The sequence below is a fragment of the Labeo rohita genome, chromosome 17, assembly GCF_022985175.1.
Source record: "Labeo rohita strain BAU-BD-2019 chromosome 17, IGBB_LRoh.1.0, whole genome shotgun sequence".
NCBI lineage: Eukaryota > Metazoa > Chordata > Actinopteri > Cypriniformes > Cyprinidae > Labeo > Labeo rohita.
Window position 1 is genome coordinate 27,006,060 of NC_066885.1, and position 15,822 is coordinate 27,021,881.

The 15,822-nt window shown below is 34.3% G+C and overlaps 1 protein-coding gene across 2 annotated transcripts; it reads right to left on the reverse strand.

Moving 5' to 3' along the window:
• Positions 1-235: 235 nt before the first annotated feature.
• ganc (glucosidase, alpha; neutral C) lies at positions 236-15,076 on the reverse strand. 2 transcript variants are annotated; one of them, XM_051134214.1, is made up of 24 exons: positions 14,995-15,076; positions 14,741-14,800; positions 14,501-14,603; positions 12,565-12,692; positions 12,287-12,463; positions 12,156-12,177; positions 12,008-12,074; positions 11,771-11,867; positions 11,488-11,671; positions 11,169-11,313; positions 8,439-8,674; positions 8,239-8,365; positions 7,296-7,375; positions 6,987-7,130; positions 6,820-6,916; positions 6,623-6,724; positions 4,793-5,036; positions 4,609-4,673; positions 4,349-4,425; positions 4,190-4,264; positions 3,988-4,101; positions 1,667-1,779; positions 1,199-1,299; positions 236-1,070 (listed from the first exon to the last, which is right to left on the reverse strand). In XM_051134214.1, the coding sequence occupies exons 1-24, from the start codon at positions 15,027-15,029 to the stop codon at positions 964-966; spliced, it is 2,700 nt and encodes an 899-aa protein (XP_050990171.1). In that variant the 5' UTR covers positions 15,030-15,076; the 3' UTR covers positions 236-963. The 2 variants fall into 2 exon arrangements, with proteins under 2 accessions (XP_050990171.1, XP_050990170.1); XM_051134213.1 differs by having other exon boundaries at positions 1,169-1,299.
• Positions 15,077-15,822: the final 746 nt, after the last annotated feature.

A 15,822-nucleotide genomic window follows, 5' to 3' on the forward strand; every position in this document is an offset into this window, starting at 1 on the left:
TTTTAACATTTAATGTATTCCTGTGATGGTAAAGCTGAATTTTCAGTGTCTTCAGTGTCACATCATCCTTTAACATGCAGAATTGGTGCTCAAGTAATATTTCTTTCATTATAACACATTTTTGTGGAGACATTTTTAATACACCTTTCAAAAGAACAGCATTTATTTTAAATACAAGTATTTTGTATCATGATAAATGTCACTTTTGATCAATTTAATGCATCCTTGCTGAATAAAAATAATGTCTTTAAAAATAATCTAACTCGTAAATCATAAAAAAAACCATATTACTTCTTGAGAATTCTTTATTTAGAAATTGAAATGTTTTTTGTACAATGTTTTCTTTTTTGAAAACTTATTTCACCTCCATCATGTCAACTCTTAAGTGTAGCAAAAGAAAATGCCTAATAATTCATGTTAAAACAAGCCAACCATTAAAACCATATGTGACTCTGGACTACAAAACCAGCCTTAAGTCGCTGGGGTATATTTGTAGCAATAGCCAAAAATACATTGTGTGGGTCAAAATTATTGATTTTTCTTTTATGTCAAAATTTTGGATTAGTAATATGCATTATTAAGGTCTTAATTTGGGCAACTTTAAAGGCAATTTTCTCAATATTTAGATTTTTTTGCACCCTCAGATTCTAGATGTTCAAACCATGCATCAATGGAAAGCTTATTTATTCAGCTTTCAGATGATGTATTGATCTTAATTTTGAAAAATTGACCCTTATGACTGGTTTTGTGGTCCTGGGTCACATATCATGTTATTAAATTTCTTGAGGTAGATGATCATTGTGGAGGGAATCTTTAATATTACACTACATTACTGAAGTGCTGATTTAATTAACCAAATTATAACATTTTATTGCAATTGACTTTAAGGCATAAACAGCATCTGAAATACTGTAAAACAACATTTTAAAAGTGTAAAATAAAAAATAAAAATCATACCATTGACTATATTATTATTTCCCAGTCTTTTTGTATTTCTAGGTCCAGTCCAGTTAAAGTTAAAACACCTCGTTTTGCATCGAATTCAAACTTGACTGCCGTCTTCGGCGCACCTTCAAGAGAGAAACGGAAGGTTTAGTGACTAAAAAACTCTCTGGTTTATAGCTAACATCATATTATTTATATATAAAAGTAATCCACTAGTAGTTACCACAGAAGAAAACTTTTGGTCTCTTCACACCTGGTTTGAGTTTGGGTTTTCTTTTCATACTATTCAGACCAAGAATGACCACCGATTCCACCTTGTCCTCTGAGACAAACGAGCCTTCATCATCAGCACAGCTGAAAACATATGGAGAACACATGGAAAATTACATATTAAGCTCTCTGAAAAACCATGAACATGAGCTTTGTTAATTTTTGGAACACAAATTAAGATATTTTTGATGAAATCCAAAGGCTTTCCGACCCTCCACAAACAGCAGAAAGGCAGAAATATAGTAAGGACATTGTTAAAATGTGTCCATGTGACAATTTTAGGACCCTTGCCATCTATGCAGGGGCAGAAAGCTCTCCGATTTCATCAAAAATATCTTAGTTTATGTTCTGAAGATGAAGGTCTTATGGGTTTACAACGACATGAGGGTGAGTAATTCTCATTTTTAGTGAACTATCCCTATAAAAGTGATGTGTGATGTTTGGCCATTACCTGTTGACAAGCTTGCCAGCTCGCATAGTAAAACGTCGCAAGCAGAACTGCATTTGGTCTCTGTAACTAAAAGAGTGACCGTCATCCAGATAAAGAAATCCATCAGCATTGCCCTGTAATACAAAACATATGATCAAAATGAATAGTCTATAATTATGTGTGTGTTCAAATCTTGTTTATCATGGACTGCTTAAATATTTGACTATGAGCCTTATCAAAATGTACAACCATGATTCCTTTTGAGAAGTACCAGTAAAATACTGTTTTCTAGACATGTATCATTTCAAATAATTTCCCAAATTTGCCAAAATTGAACGCCATATTTGCATATTAACAACAAGTACATCGTGAATATGTAAATACAATATTTTTCAACTCTAATTATAACTATGAAGACAGAAATATATTACTGTTGTAAATTATAACCCTATTAAAAAAAGTATTTAATAATAGATATAACAATTTACTACAAATTACAATACTAACATTTATGCGACTTCTTCACTTTGTAAATCCCCAGGCTTATAACATTTCAAATCCTTTTTGGCAGAATACTCTTAAAAGGTTCAAAATTCAACATTCTAAATGGTGGAAAAGTATGCAAATAAAATAAAGAAATAAAAGAAGAAAAGAAGAAAACCTACTACACACTGCTTTGGGAAACCCAGCTTTAGAGTACCATGTAAATACTGTAGAACATAAATATTGAAATCAAAATGAACCATTTATATTATGTCTTAGGGCTGGGCGATATAAGCAAAACTTTAATTTGATATGTCCTTGTTACACATTACATGTACATGCTAGAGAAATAAAAGTATAAGCTACAACGGGGAATGAAAAAATGCGTTTATGGAGCATTTATGGAGCAACATATTTTGTGTGAAAATATATCATACAAGTCGATTGTCTTGTTTAAAAATCTCATAAATGTATGAGGTGGCAAGAGGGGCCTTTTACCCCACACACAGGGTAAAAGGCTCACAGTATTGATACAAATACTTTAGCTAAAATAATGTTTTTTTAATAATGTTAATTAATAAAGTTAATACTTGCTCAAAACAATCCCTTTAGCAAAGTCTGTACTATTTTCTGCTTATTTTGATAAATAAAATAATTATTTTTTGTTCAATAAATATGCTGTCATTAAAATATGTTAATATGAAACATACATTTTAAAATACAGAAACAAAATCATTGTAAAATGTAAAAATTCTGAAAGCATTGAAGGAGATCCCATAATAATTTAATAAAGATTTTCAGTAGTAACAACAAATGATATTTTATTATATGATATGATTAATATCATGTTTTTAAACATGATAGTTTCACTGAAAACATGGTGATTATTTCTAAGTTGGACACCCAACATAATATATGATATTTACTATCTGAATCTAACAATGTCATGTCAACAAACGAAAAGTCAGCCTATTAATTATCATGTTAATTATTGTGCCTTTTAGCCCCAGCAGCAGGGTCGCTTTTTACCCCAAATATCATACTTTTACATATTCTTTCATTATTTAAAAACTGCTGCTTTAATTATCTTAAACAAAACTGAAAATCATTAAGAAGATCTATGTCTCAAGATATACTGAATAATTTTAGCGATTCCCATTTGCTACGTAAATCAAATCTACAACATTTTTAAAAACATCAAATATTAGATCAAGTCAGCACAGAATCGACTTTGTGCTGCTGCCCAAAATCGTGTCAAAGATCAGCCAATTTTGCAAGTGTATGTTGAAAAGCAGATGTTTTAGAAAGTTATGTTTTTCTGCCATCTACTGGTTTAGAGGAAAATCATATCAAAGAAACCCCATTGTACCCTATTATCTGTAACTAAAAGTAACTAAACACTACCCAAATGTAATTTATTCCTGTGATAGCAAAGCTAAATTTTCGGTATCATTACTCCAATCTTCAGTGTCACATGATCCTTCAGGAATCATTCTAATATGCTGATTTGTTGCTCAAGAAATATTTGAAACAATTACTATTAATAATGCTGAAAAAAAGTTGTGCCATTTAAATTTAGTGGAAACCATGATACATTTTTTTTCAGTATTCATCGATAAATAGGAAGTTCAAGAGAGCAGCATTTATTTGAAACAGAAATCCTTTTTAAATTCATAAATTTTTGACTGTCACTTTTGATCTATTTAATGCATGCTTGCTAAATAAAAGTATTAATTCCCTTAATGACCCCCGTATTAAAAATCATACTGACCCCAAACTTTTGAATGGTAATGGTAATTTTGTCCCTGACCCGTACTATTTTATCACCCACTACTATCTGTTCTTTCGTCATGTTTCACCTTAGTGTCCAGAGCCACAGTGAGAGTGATTGGATGCTGCTGTAAGTCTGCTGTATTCGACCCACATCCTGCTCTCCTGGGCACCACTGTCCCCCCACGCTGGAACACGGGCACCTAAAAATGATGATATATTGTAAATAACCCTGTAAGAATACTAGTACTCAGCTGACTGCTGTATCACAGATTTAGGGGAGTCACTTACAGTGTTCAGAGTCACTGGCAGATCCAGAGTTCTGGCACCCTTGTGTACCTCTGTTGTGTTTGTGTCGTACCACAGCTTTCAAATACAAAAACATCTCTTAAGAATGCACTTTAGTACGATGTATACTCTGTACAAAGCATATGGAAATAATAGGCTTACCTCATCAGACCCTGGGAGCAAAACCTTGACCTCTGTGACCCCAGGATCTGTCACAGGGCACGCAAGGAGAGCATCGCCTGAAAAATATCCATTAGTTAGAATGGTACTGGACTTTGGCCTGCAACAATATATATAGTAAATCATGGGGTAATTTTCATTTCTGGGTGAACTATCCCTTTAAGTACGTTATTTGAAGTAAAAATACTTCCACCACTGATAGTGACTTCATTAGCAGTATTAGCAGATCTGGTCATGTTTACCAATCATGTACTGGTTCTCCACAGCAAATGTGCTTGTATCGCTGGGAAACTCTACCCAAAGTGGTCTATAGAGAAACAAACAGAAATAATGATGGAGGTTTTTTTAATGTAATGTACTCTACTGCATCAGCATGTGATATGAGCCATTCTAAATAAAGCTGTGCTGCAGATGAAAATGCAGTACCTGATGGGAGGCAGGGCTGACGTGTGTGCTTGGTGAAACAGAGTGTACCAGTACGGCAGGAGACAGTATCTGTCCTGAACAGCAGAGCGGATCACAGATGTCACATCGTCTCCAAACAGCCAGGGCTCACGCCGCTTGGTCATTTTAGCAGAGTGTCCCCTGAAAAATGGCTGAAGAGCACCTGCTTGGTACCAGCGGACCAGAAGCTCAGGGTCTGGATCTTGCACGAAGCCCCCAACATCAGCTACACACACATATGAGAGCACATTCAATCAGCCATGCTGAACTTTATTCCTGTTCCGTAAAAACACACTACAATTCAAAAGTTTAGGGTTAGTAATTTTTTTTATGTTTCTGAAAGAAGTGTCTTTTACTCACCAATGCTGCTTCTTTGACCAAATATACAATGAAACAGTAATATTGTGAAATATCATTAACAGTTTTCTATTTTAATGTATTTTAAAATTTAATATTTAATTTATTCCTGTGATCGCAAAGCAACATTTTCAGTAAAAAAAAATTTAAGAAACATTTCTTAAATCATGTTTTTATATATATAAGTGTTTTTTTCAGGTTTCAAAGAATATAAAGTTTAAAACAACAGCATTTGAAATCTTTTGTAACATTATAAATATTATTATTGTCACGTTGGATGCTTCCTTGCCGCATAAAAGTATTAATTTCTTTTAATTTAAAAAAACATACTAACCCTAAACTGTTAATCAGTAGTGTATAATGTACAGTTGAGGTCAAAAGTTTACATACACCTTGCACAATCTGCGAATTGTTACATTATTTTACCAAAATAAGAGGGATCACACAAAATGCATGATATTTTTACATTTAGTACTGACCTGAATAAGATATTTCACATAAAACAACTTTACATAGTCCACAAGAGAAAGTAATAGTTGAATTTATAAAAATGACCCTGTTCAAAAGTTTACATATGCTTGTTTCTTAACACTGTGTTGTTACCTGAATGATCCACAGCTGTTTTTTTTTTTTTTAAAACTGCCCGCTGTTCTTCAGAAAAATCCTTCAGGTCCCACAAATTCTTCAATTTTTCAGCATTTCTGTGTATTTGACCCCTTCTTTCCAACAATGACTGTATAATTTTGAGATTCATCTTTTCACACTGAGGACAACTGAGGGACTCATATGCAACTATTACAGAAGGTTCAAATGCTCACTGATGCTCCAGAAGGGAAAACAATGCATTAAGAGACAGGGGTGTAAACTTTTGAACAGAATGAAGACATTTTTCTTATTTTGCCTAAATATAATATTTTTTATTTAGTACTGCCCTTCAGAAGCTGCAGAAGATACTTGATAAGATACTTGAAGAAACTATGTTTTCCAGAAGACAAAATAAGTTAAATTTACCCCCCTCCCAAAATGCTGAAATACCAAAGAATTTGTGGGACCGGAGGGAAGAACAGCGGGCAGTTTAACTGTTCCGGAAAAACTATTCTAATAACTATCACTAAAAAACAGCTATGGATCAACAGGTAACAACAGTATTAAGAATCAAGTGTATGTAAACTTTTGAACAGGGTCATTTTTATAAATTCAGCTCTTATTTTCTCTTGTGGACTATATGTAAACGTATTTTGTGTGAAATATCTTATTCAGGTCAGTACTAAATAAAAAATAACATGCATTTTGTAAGATCCCTCTTATTTTGGTAAAATAAATAACATTTTGCAGATTCTGCAAGGTGTATGTAAACTTTTGATCTTAACTGTATGTATGACAAATGTATTAACTTTATTATAATCAACTGTACATTAAAGGGTAAAATATGAAAACTGTCATTATTAGTCAAACCTCCACAAAACTGTATTCCTGTCAAACTCAGTGACAGCAGCATGGGTATTGAAATCTTCAAGTACTCCCAGGTAGCGACATTGTCTCCAGTCCAGATGGCACCTGTGACAGAAACAGTTCAGCGTTGCTATGGTTCGTTTTGTTTGTTTCCATCAACACAATGGGCATAGAGTAATGTCATCTGATTTTGAGGTTACCTAATCTTTGAGACCCAGCAAAGAATGAGCGTGTAAGGGTAAACGGCCTCTCCGTGCCACCTGACCGGGTTAGTAAGCCATCAAATGTAGCCATGTGCTGTGAGGAAAAAAAAGCAATATAACCATGGTCTATATTTATATTACATGCCTGGTTTGACTGAGCTTACTTGATAGAAGCCATATAAGTTGTGTAGTTCCCTGTGTTCCCATCCTCCATGGTGCACTGCGTCTTTAGGCATTGTCTGCTCTGGCCCGTTAAAGACAGACGGTTCATTCATGTCGTTCCACACAAACAAAGATTCTGTTGAGCCCTAATGTAAGTATGAATAAAGAGCAGTTATCCACAGGACTATGGAGATAAATCATTAGTTTTAAGATCAAAATATGCTCAGGAACCACTTAAGAGGTGTTCAATAACTTTCGATAAGCAATACAATTAGATTAAATCTTAATAGTGACCAAAAATTGAGACTCACTTCATATTTGCTTAGAGAGAACTGTCTGGCATACCATGACCTTGTCTTTGAGCTGCTGAAGTCCAAATAACAGGATTCACCTGATGGAATAATAATCATTTCTTGAAATATGATGATTTAAAAGTTCATCTCAATGCAAATAAGTCAATAGGATTATTTTCACCCATTTATGTCAAAAATTATTATTATTATCCACCAAAAATAAAAATTACAAAATATTTTGCTCATTTGTGTTGTTTCAAACCTGTATGGCTTGCTTTCTTCTGCGGAATATAAAATTTGATATTTTGTGAAATATTTTTGGTCTCAAGTGCTTTTTGCAATGGAAATCTACGGGTTTGTTTTCCCCAGAAGAAAGAAATAATGACAGAATTTTCAGCAGTGCTGTTTTTGTTTAGTAAAACGATGAAGTTTTTTTTTGTTAATTGAAAAATAAAATAAAACAAAATAAAATAAATATTAGATGAAAAACTTACATAAAAATTAGAAAGGTTGTCTTAGCAACTAACATAAATAAAATAAGTTTAAGCTGAAGTACTAAAATGACTACAAATAAAATAAAAATATGTTAATGCTAAATAGAAAAAAAACTATATATAATAACAAAATGTCAAAAGCATGTGAAAATTCTAAAACTTACCATAAAATTAAAATGACAACTGGAATTATAAAAATTTAAGTGATAATAAATACTATAATAGTATGTAAATAATACTAAAATGACACATTTTCAAATGATGCATTTTCATTTTTGAATGAACTATTCCTTTAATCTTTAGTGTAGTAATAATGATCACTTATTAAGATTAATGAGAGAACAACTGGAATTAATATACTGGATTTCAGGTCAGTTTTGATTTTTAAGAGTTGCAGCAACTTTCAAGTCTTGTGAAGATTTTTTTTTACTGTATGACACTATACATAGTTTTGTATTGAATCTTACCTGGCCAGCATGTTCCTTCATAAACAGCACCTTCTCTGTTCTTCACAAAATGGCCTCCTTCTTTAGCTTCACAGTAAAGCGGCCAATCAGGATCAATCTTGATGTGCGGGTCACTAATAACGACCAACTAAACAGACATATATAAAGCATAAAACACTTTAAACCTTAATGCCTTTAACTTTATAACCCCAGTATTTTACCTTCCTGTTCTTCTTTTGGAGGTGATGCTGTAGTTCTGTTGGGTTTGGAAAAAGCTCGGAGTCCCAGGTGAAGTAGCGCTTCCCATTTGTGTGCTCTATGTCCAACCATATGACATCATACGGAATACCGTGGAGGTCAAATCCAGCATCCACCGCTTTCACATCAGCCTCGTCCTCGTAGTTCCAGCGGCACTGGTGATAACCCAAAGAGAAGAGCGGAGGAAGAGCCTGGTAGCCTGTTGGCAGAGAAATACTAAAGGAACTTCTGTACAGACCTTATACAAACACGTGTGCAGCCATCTTTGTAATTTTGTCTTTGAACTTCTATTTCTGCGGAAAAGCAATTAGCTGGTGAAGTGGATTTACTTATTGTAGAGTTAATAAAAGTTATCATGAGCATTGTAATGTTCAAGGCGGATGTCATAACAAATGCCAGTACACTAGAAAGAATATAAAACGAGCAGTTCATTGTTAAATGCGTACAACCTTACCCTCATGCAACAAGAGCAGCGCTAAAGATAGGTGGAGCTACATAAAGTCTCCACATTTATATTCTAATTATTTTTTAAAGGGAATGGGTTTTATGACATGTATGTCTTAATATAACATAACTTACTGAAGCATGTCATAGAAAAGACATGAAAGATTTACGTTATTTAAAAAAAGCAACAACTTCATATTATACATATTTTGGACAATGGGGGGCACCATTATGAAATGGTTACGCTCAGTGAATTACTGCTGCTACCTGTTGCTATTTTTACAGCAGCACAATTCAGAACACACAACAAATTTAATACTGATATGATGACCACAGCTACTGAAAGAGCTTACAGGTGGTGATGGATATAAGCGTAGGCTTAAATCAAATGTCGTACCATCGATTTTCTCTACAAGGAGTCTTAATGCCCTGGATATAGAGTAAAATACACGCTGTGAAACTCACGTTTGCATGTTTACATCCTGCCAGGATGGCATCTAGCATTTATTTGTCTCTGCTGTTTGTAAGCTCTTTCAGTAGTTGTGGTCTACTATAAGCCTCACAGGCATCAGGGCTTAAAGGAGACATCCACTTTCAGAACAACAATTTACAAAAAATGTACTCACCCCCTTATCATCCAAGATGTTCATGTCTTTCTGTCTTCAGTCGTGAAGAAATTATGGTTTTTGAGGAAAGCATTTCAGGGTTTTTCTCTATATAATGGACTTCATTGGTGCCCCGATTTTGAACTTCCAAAATGAAGTTTAAATGCAGCTTCAAAGGGCTCTAAACGATCCCAGCTGAGGAAGAAGGGTCTTATCTAGTGAAACGACCGGTCATTTAAAAATTTGTTTACTTTTTAAGCACAAAAAGCTCGTGTAGCACAGGCTCTGGGATGCGCGTCCACTATGCTACGTACTGCTGAATCACGTGGAAAGGTCACGCAGAACCCAGTGTTTACAAAGCGAATAGGCAAAGACTAATAAAGTGCAAGTAAGTCAAACGCTGTTTACAAACAAAAAGGTAAAAGAGTTTTTCGCCATACTCTACCTTTACACAGATGATGAACTTAGACGTGATTCGTAGTGTCGTTGACGTGCATCCCAGAGCTTTTGTGCTTAAAAAGTATACAATTTTTTTTTTTTTTCTCAAAAAAAAAAAAAAATGAACGATCGTTTCGCTAGATAAGAGCCTTCTTCCTCAGCTGGGATCATTTAAAGCCCTTTGAAGCTGCATTTAAACTACATTTTGGAAGTTCAAAATCGGGGCACCAATGAAGTCCATTATATAGAGGAAAATCATATATTTTCCTCAAAAACCATAATTTCTTCAAGACTTAAGACAGAAAGACATGAACATCTTGGATGACAAGGGGGTGAGTACATTATTTGTAAATTGTTGTTCTGGAAGTGGACTTCTTCTTTAAGTGGAGAGAATAAAGGCGCGTGTCTTTAGAAAGTTTTACTTATCCACAGGGATCTTCCTCATCTTCTGATTCTTTTCTCGTATTCTTATTGCTAGGAAAGCAGTAAAGACTTACATTGCTTACTTACTTGTTGCCCTTCGACTGAAAATTACAAGAAAAGCTGCAAAATGTGGCATCATATCAGTATTTTATTGTCCGAGTTGTGTTGCGGTAAAAATACCAACAAGTAATGGCAGTGCAACCGTTTCATGTCTTTGAAATAATGGCGCCCCCATAGTTCAAAATATGTATAAAATTATGTGGATTTTTTAAATACCCTAAGTCTTTCATGGGTTTTCTGCTACAGATTTCAGTAAGAGACGTCATTTACATTATATTAAGCCATATAAGTCTTAATACGTAAGAACGGGTACAGCCATTTGTTCCTTGAATGTGCAAGACTTCCTGTGTCAGCTGCTTACAGTTATTTTAGCTGTACAAAAACAGCTAATTATGCAATTATGCTGGTTGATATGGTAAAGTTGTATTTGATTTCATATTGTTAGAATTTATTATCATAATCATAAACACATTGGTTAGTAGTGCAAATAGTTTTACCTTTACTGCACTTTGTTATTCTTTTAGTTTTTTATTATATAGCGCTAATGAATCAGAAGTCACACACATTCAAAGAAAATAGCTTACTTTCACATTGAAAAATATAGCGGATAGTCTATTACATATTGTTAACAGGGAGGACTGTACAAAAAACTATAGAAATTAACAAAAGTTTTAATAGCTTTTGATTGTACTACCATTGACATTATTTGGGGGATGTAAGTACCTGTGAGTTGAGCATACTGAGAGAACACCTGGGCAGCTGTTGGTCCCAGCAAAATGAAACAGTCAATTGTGCCACTCTCTGATATCCATCTCACATCAGTCTGTGGTAAGATCTTGCTTTTCTTCCCTGGTGGTTCATCCTCATCCTGTTCAGAAGAGAAAAGAAACAATATACATCTCAATTTTAGACTATTCCACTGGAAGTCATTTAAAAACTTTGCAGTATGTAACTTCATGTTATGAAGTAACTTATATAACCAAACATCATTGTAACTGTTTCCAAATATTTCTTCATAGTCATTTGAATAATAGAACTGCACCTCATTTGGCTCGGGGTTGTACTTCACATCCACCAGAGTCTCAGAGGCGTTCAGCCAGAACACTCCAGCTGTCCTCTCCAGCTTGTGAGCTAGCAGGAAGGGGACAGAACCATAAAGACCCAACCTGCTATTGACGTCATAGCCAAACACATCCAAGTTGTACAGACGATACGCCTCAGTGACACTGTGAAGTAAAACAAAATTTAGTTTGTGTTCTAGGTATGGATAGTTCTCAAACACATTAGTTTTGAATGCATCTGAAATATTTAATGGAGTGAACTACCTTGTGTCCTTCAACACCAGTGTATCAGCATGTTCAGGAAGACCATACGTATGGTTGAACCCATGGAGCCTTAAGTCCATTCCCACAGAACTAGGACCTAAATTAATAACATTAGCAATTATATGTAGTTTTACTGTATTGTAGTTGTGGTGTAGTTATGCATCATTAGCAATACAAACACCTTTAATAATAATACAAAACTGCAATAGAGTTTGAAAATGAACAATTGTGGTTCACCATTTGCCTTGATGTCCTCAAACTGTCTGAATGTTTCCTTCCACAGCCCGCATCGATCTTCATCTTCCTTTGAGATGGAAAAACATGCTTTGTCACACCGGATAGCTCTTTCATTAATACGTTTTCACATTAAAGCCTATATTCTCACCTGGTTTGAATCTGAAGATGACCTACAAGAAATTTAAATAGTGTTAAATGTGAAAAACCAACATTTGCGAGCATTACCAAAGAGGTTTTTATGGGAGTATGAAAAACAGTATCATATATTGTTTCTAATACCTAGCTGGATCTTGCAGAGTCTCAAAGTAGAGTTTGTTTTCTGGGTTGAGTGTGACAATCTCCTCCCCATCACAGCAAATCTCCAGTTTGAAAGGAGAACAGGACACCAGCAGCTTGTATTGTCCCAGACCCCAAGTTAAACATACACAGTCCTCTCTTTTCCAATCAACTCTCAGCCTGCAAAGCAATAACAATCAAGAACTGGCAGTAGCCGATCTAGAAGAGATAATTGAGGTGTTTTACAACTGTTGAGGAGAATTGTGAAGGCGATGACTTACGGCTCATATCTCAGGTCTCTAACCAGTACGTCTGAAACATGGTAGCGTGGTTTTAACGGCTGTAGCTCATCAATAGAAACTCTGACCGTTCCACTTTGGGTTGCCTGTATTTGAAGGCACAGCCGATCCTGTACGGTGCAAATAGTTGCTTTCACTGTTATGTTTTGATATTTTTACATAATCTTTGAAAAATACACTACTATTCCTACTACAATATGGACATAATTTCTGTTAACTTTGTAATATTTTACACAGGGGATGAAAACATTTTGAATTTGAAGATCAGGGCAGATTTAACTTATTTTGTCTTCTGGAAAACATCTATATATCTTCTGTAGCTTCTGAAGGGCAGTACTAAACGAAAGAAATATGATGTTTAGGCAAAATGAAAAAAATGTACACATCTCCATTCTGTTCAAAAGTTTACACCCCCCGGCTCTTAATGCATCATGTATCCTTCTGAAGTATCAGTGAGCATTTTAACCTTCTGTAATAGTGGAATATGAGTCCCTCAGTTGTCCTCAGTGTGAAAAAATGGATCTCAAAATCATACAGTCATTGTCAGAAAGGGTGTGAATACACAAAAATGAATTTGTGAGACCTAAGGGATTTTTCTGAAGAACAGCAGGCAGCTGAACTGTTCAGGACAAACAAGAGACTCATAAACCACTAAACAAAAACCCTCTTATTTTGGTAAAGTAATTAACATTTTGCAGATTCTGCAAGGTGTGTGTAAACTTTTGAAATGAACAGTGTATTATATATTCTCTCTCTCTCTCTCCTTTATATATAAAAAAAATACATATTCAGAAAAGACATATTACATTTATCAAAAGTGACAGTAAAGACATTTATAATTTTACGATTTTTGAAATTTATAAAATCAATCTTGTATCACATTTTCCACAAACAAATTAAACATCAACACTGATAATAACAGAAAATTATTCTTGAGCACAAAATCAGCATATTAGAATGCTTTCTTAAGGATTTTTACAATATGTGACCCTGGACCACAAAACCAGTCTTAAGTCGCTGGTGTACATTTATAGCGATAGCCAAAAATACATTGTATGGGTCAAAATTATTGATTTTTCTTTTATGGCAAAAATCATTAGGAAATTAAGTAAAAATCATGTTCCATAAAGATATTTTGTAAAATTTTTACTGTAAATATCAAAACTTAATTTTTGATTAGTAATATGCATTGTTAAGAACTTTATCTGGACAACTTTAAAGTTGAATTTCTCAATATATAGATTTTTTGCACCCTCAGATTCCAGATTTTCAAACAGTTTTATCTCAACCAAATATTGTCCTATCCTAACAAACCATACATCAATGGAAAGCTTATTTATTCACCTTTCAGATGATGTTTAAAACTCAATTTTGAAAAATTGATCCTTATGACTGGTTTTGTGATCCAGGGTCACATATACAAAATGGGAATTGTTTATTTTTACTTTAAAAAATGTATATTTTACAATAAAATTAAAATAAAATTTTTATTTTACAATATTAGCTTTGGTGAGCGTAAGGAACTTTCACTAAAGCCCCAAACTTTTTAATGGTAGTGCATGGTACCACGGTACTAAATGACCATATTAATGTATAATGGATTGTGCTTTTTTCATGGCAATGCATTAAAACATAATTTTTTTATGCTTTTTTTGTTGTTGTTGTTGTTAACTTTTCTATTTGTTGGTCTAAATACCCCAAATATGGTGGTAACCTTCTGTGAGGCCCCCTTGCCAAGATATTAAACTAATTTGTTTATTCATATTTAAATTAAACTCATGATTATGCTTCAGTGTTTAAAAAGCAGAATTAAAAAACAATATGAAATTCAATAAATGTGTTAAACATATTCTGGCAAGCATGCTGTGTATATGTACAGCATATTGCGCAGTGTATGTGTAAAAAAAAAAAAGTCCACCTGAGAGTCCCGCTCACAGAGCTCCAGACTGGCTCCTCTATCTGTGAGCACTAAAGTCTCCAAGGAGGCAAAGTACTGAGACACTGCTTTATCTCTCTGCCGCCTATGGAGTTCAAAGGTCAAATAGAAACGTATTCAATTTATTACATGTACATTCATTTTTGAGACTTCTACAATTGTATATTCTAATAATATTCTAATATATAATGTTATACATTCAAAAATAATATTGATATATACCTGTAGAATATGATGTCATGGTTTTTCTTAAACTTCTCTTGAAAGTCACCTGGCACCATACTGTAATGTAACATTATACATACTCAGTACAAAATCACAGTGCATATTGCTGGTCCTGGTCTAATATTTCTAATACAGTGATCTGCAAGCATATGCTACATGTCCTGCAAGACAGTAAGTATAACAAGACATCGCTTACAAATTAAACAACGTGCTTTTGGCCATCGTTACAATGTTGCAGCATTGTTATATACCTCTCAAAAGATTCCGCTGAAACATTCACCTCCATGATTCCGCCAAATGAAGAGGAAGTTATTTGATAGGACTGGAGGTGTGTTCTTTCTACTGGGTGACAAACCAAAAAATGTAATGTGACACAAAGCAATATTCCTCAAAGGGGGCGCAAGATGGCTCAAACAGCCGAATTAATCCGTTCAGCCGCATTCAAATCTCCATGCTGTACCTGAGGTACTTAAAAACGTTTGTAATACCTTAAAATATTAATTTCAGCTACTGTTTGACATACAAACGGGAGCTTGAGTCATCAGTATATATAAAAGTACTTTTAAACTTCATGTGTACATTAATCACTACCGACGGTGATTGGTCCTTCCTGAGTAGCGTTGAGAAAAGTAACAAATACCAGACGACAACGTCATTGACGCTACTTCAACAACACAAGAAAAACGCCTGGGCTAAGCCACGCCCATTTGTTAACTGGTCCGTTCTTCTAAATGCCGTTCTACTAGTTTTCAGTTGCGGTTCTTTGAGCTCTGTGACATTTTGCGTCGAAATGTCACACTGTCATCGATTGAATCCGTGACTGGACAGTCGCTGGCAGTGTTGGGGAAAGATTTAAAAGTAACGGATTACAAAATTGCGTTAGTCAAAAAAATAAAACAAATAAAAAAAGTTCCTTTTTGTGAAAAGTAACGCTTTACGTTACTTTTGCGTTACTTTTTGTCACCTGGACTGGGCTCGCTTATTTATTTTTAATAACAGAAAACCCAAAAGTTGTATTTTTGGCAACTATTTAGCTCCTTTCACACTAAAAGTGAAATTAATAAGCAACAGGAAATGTA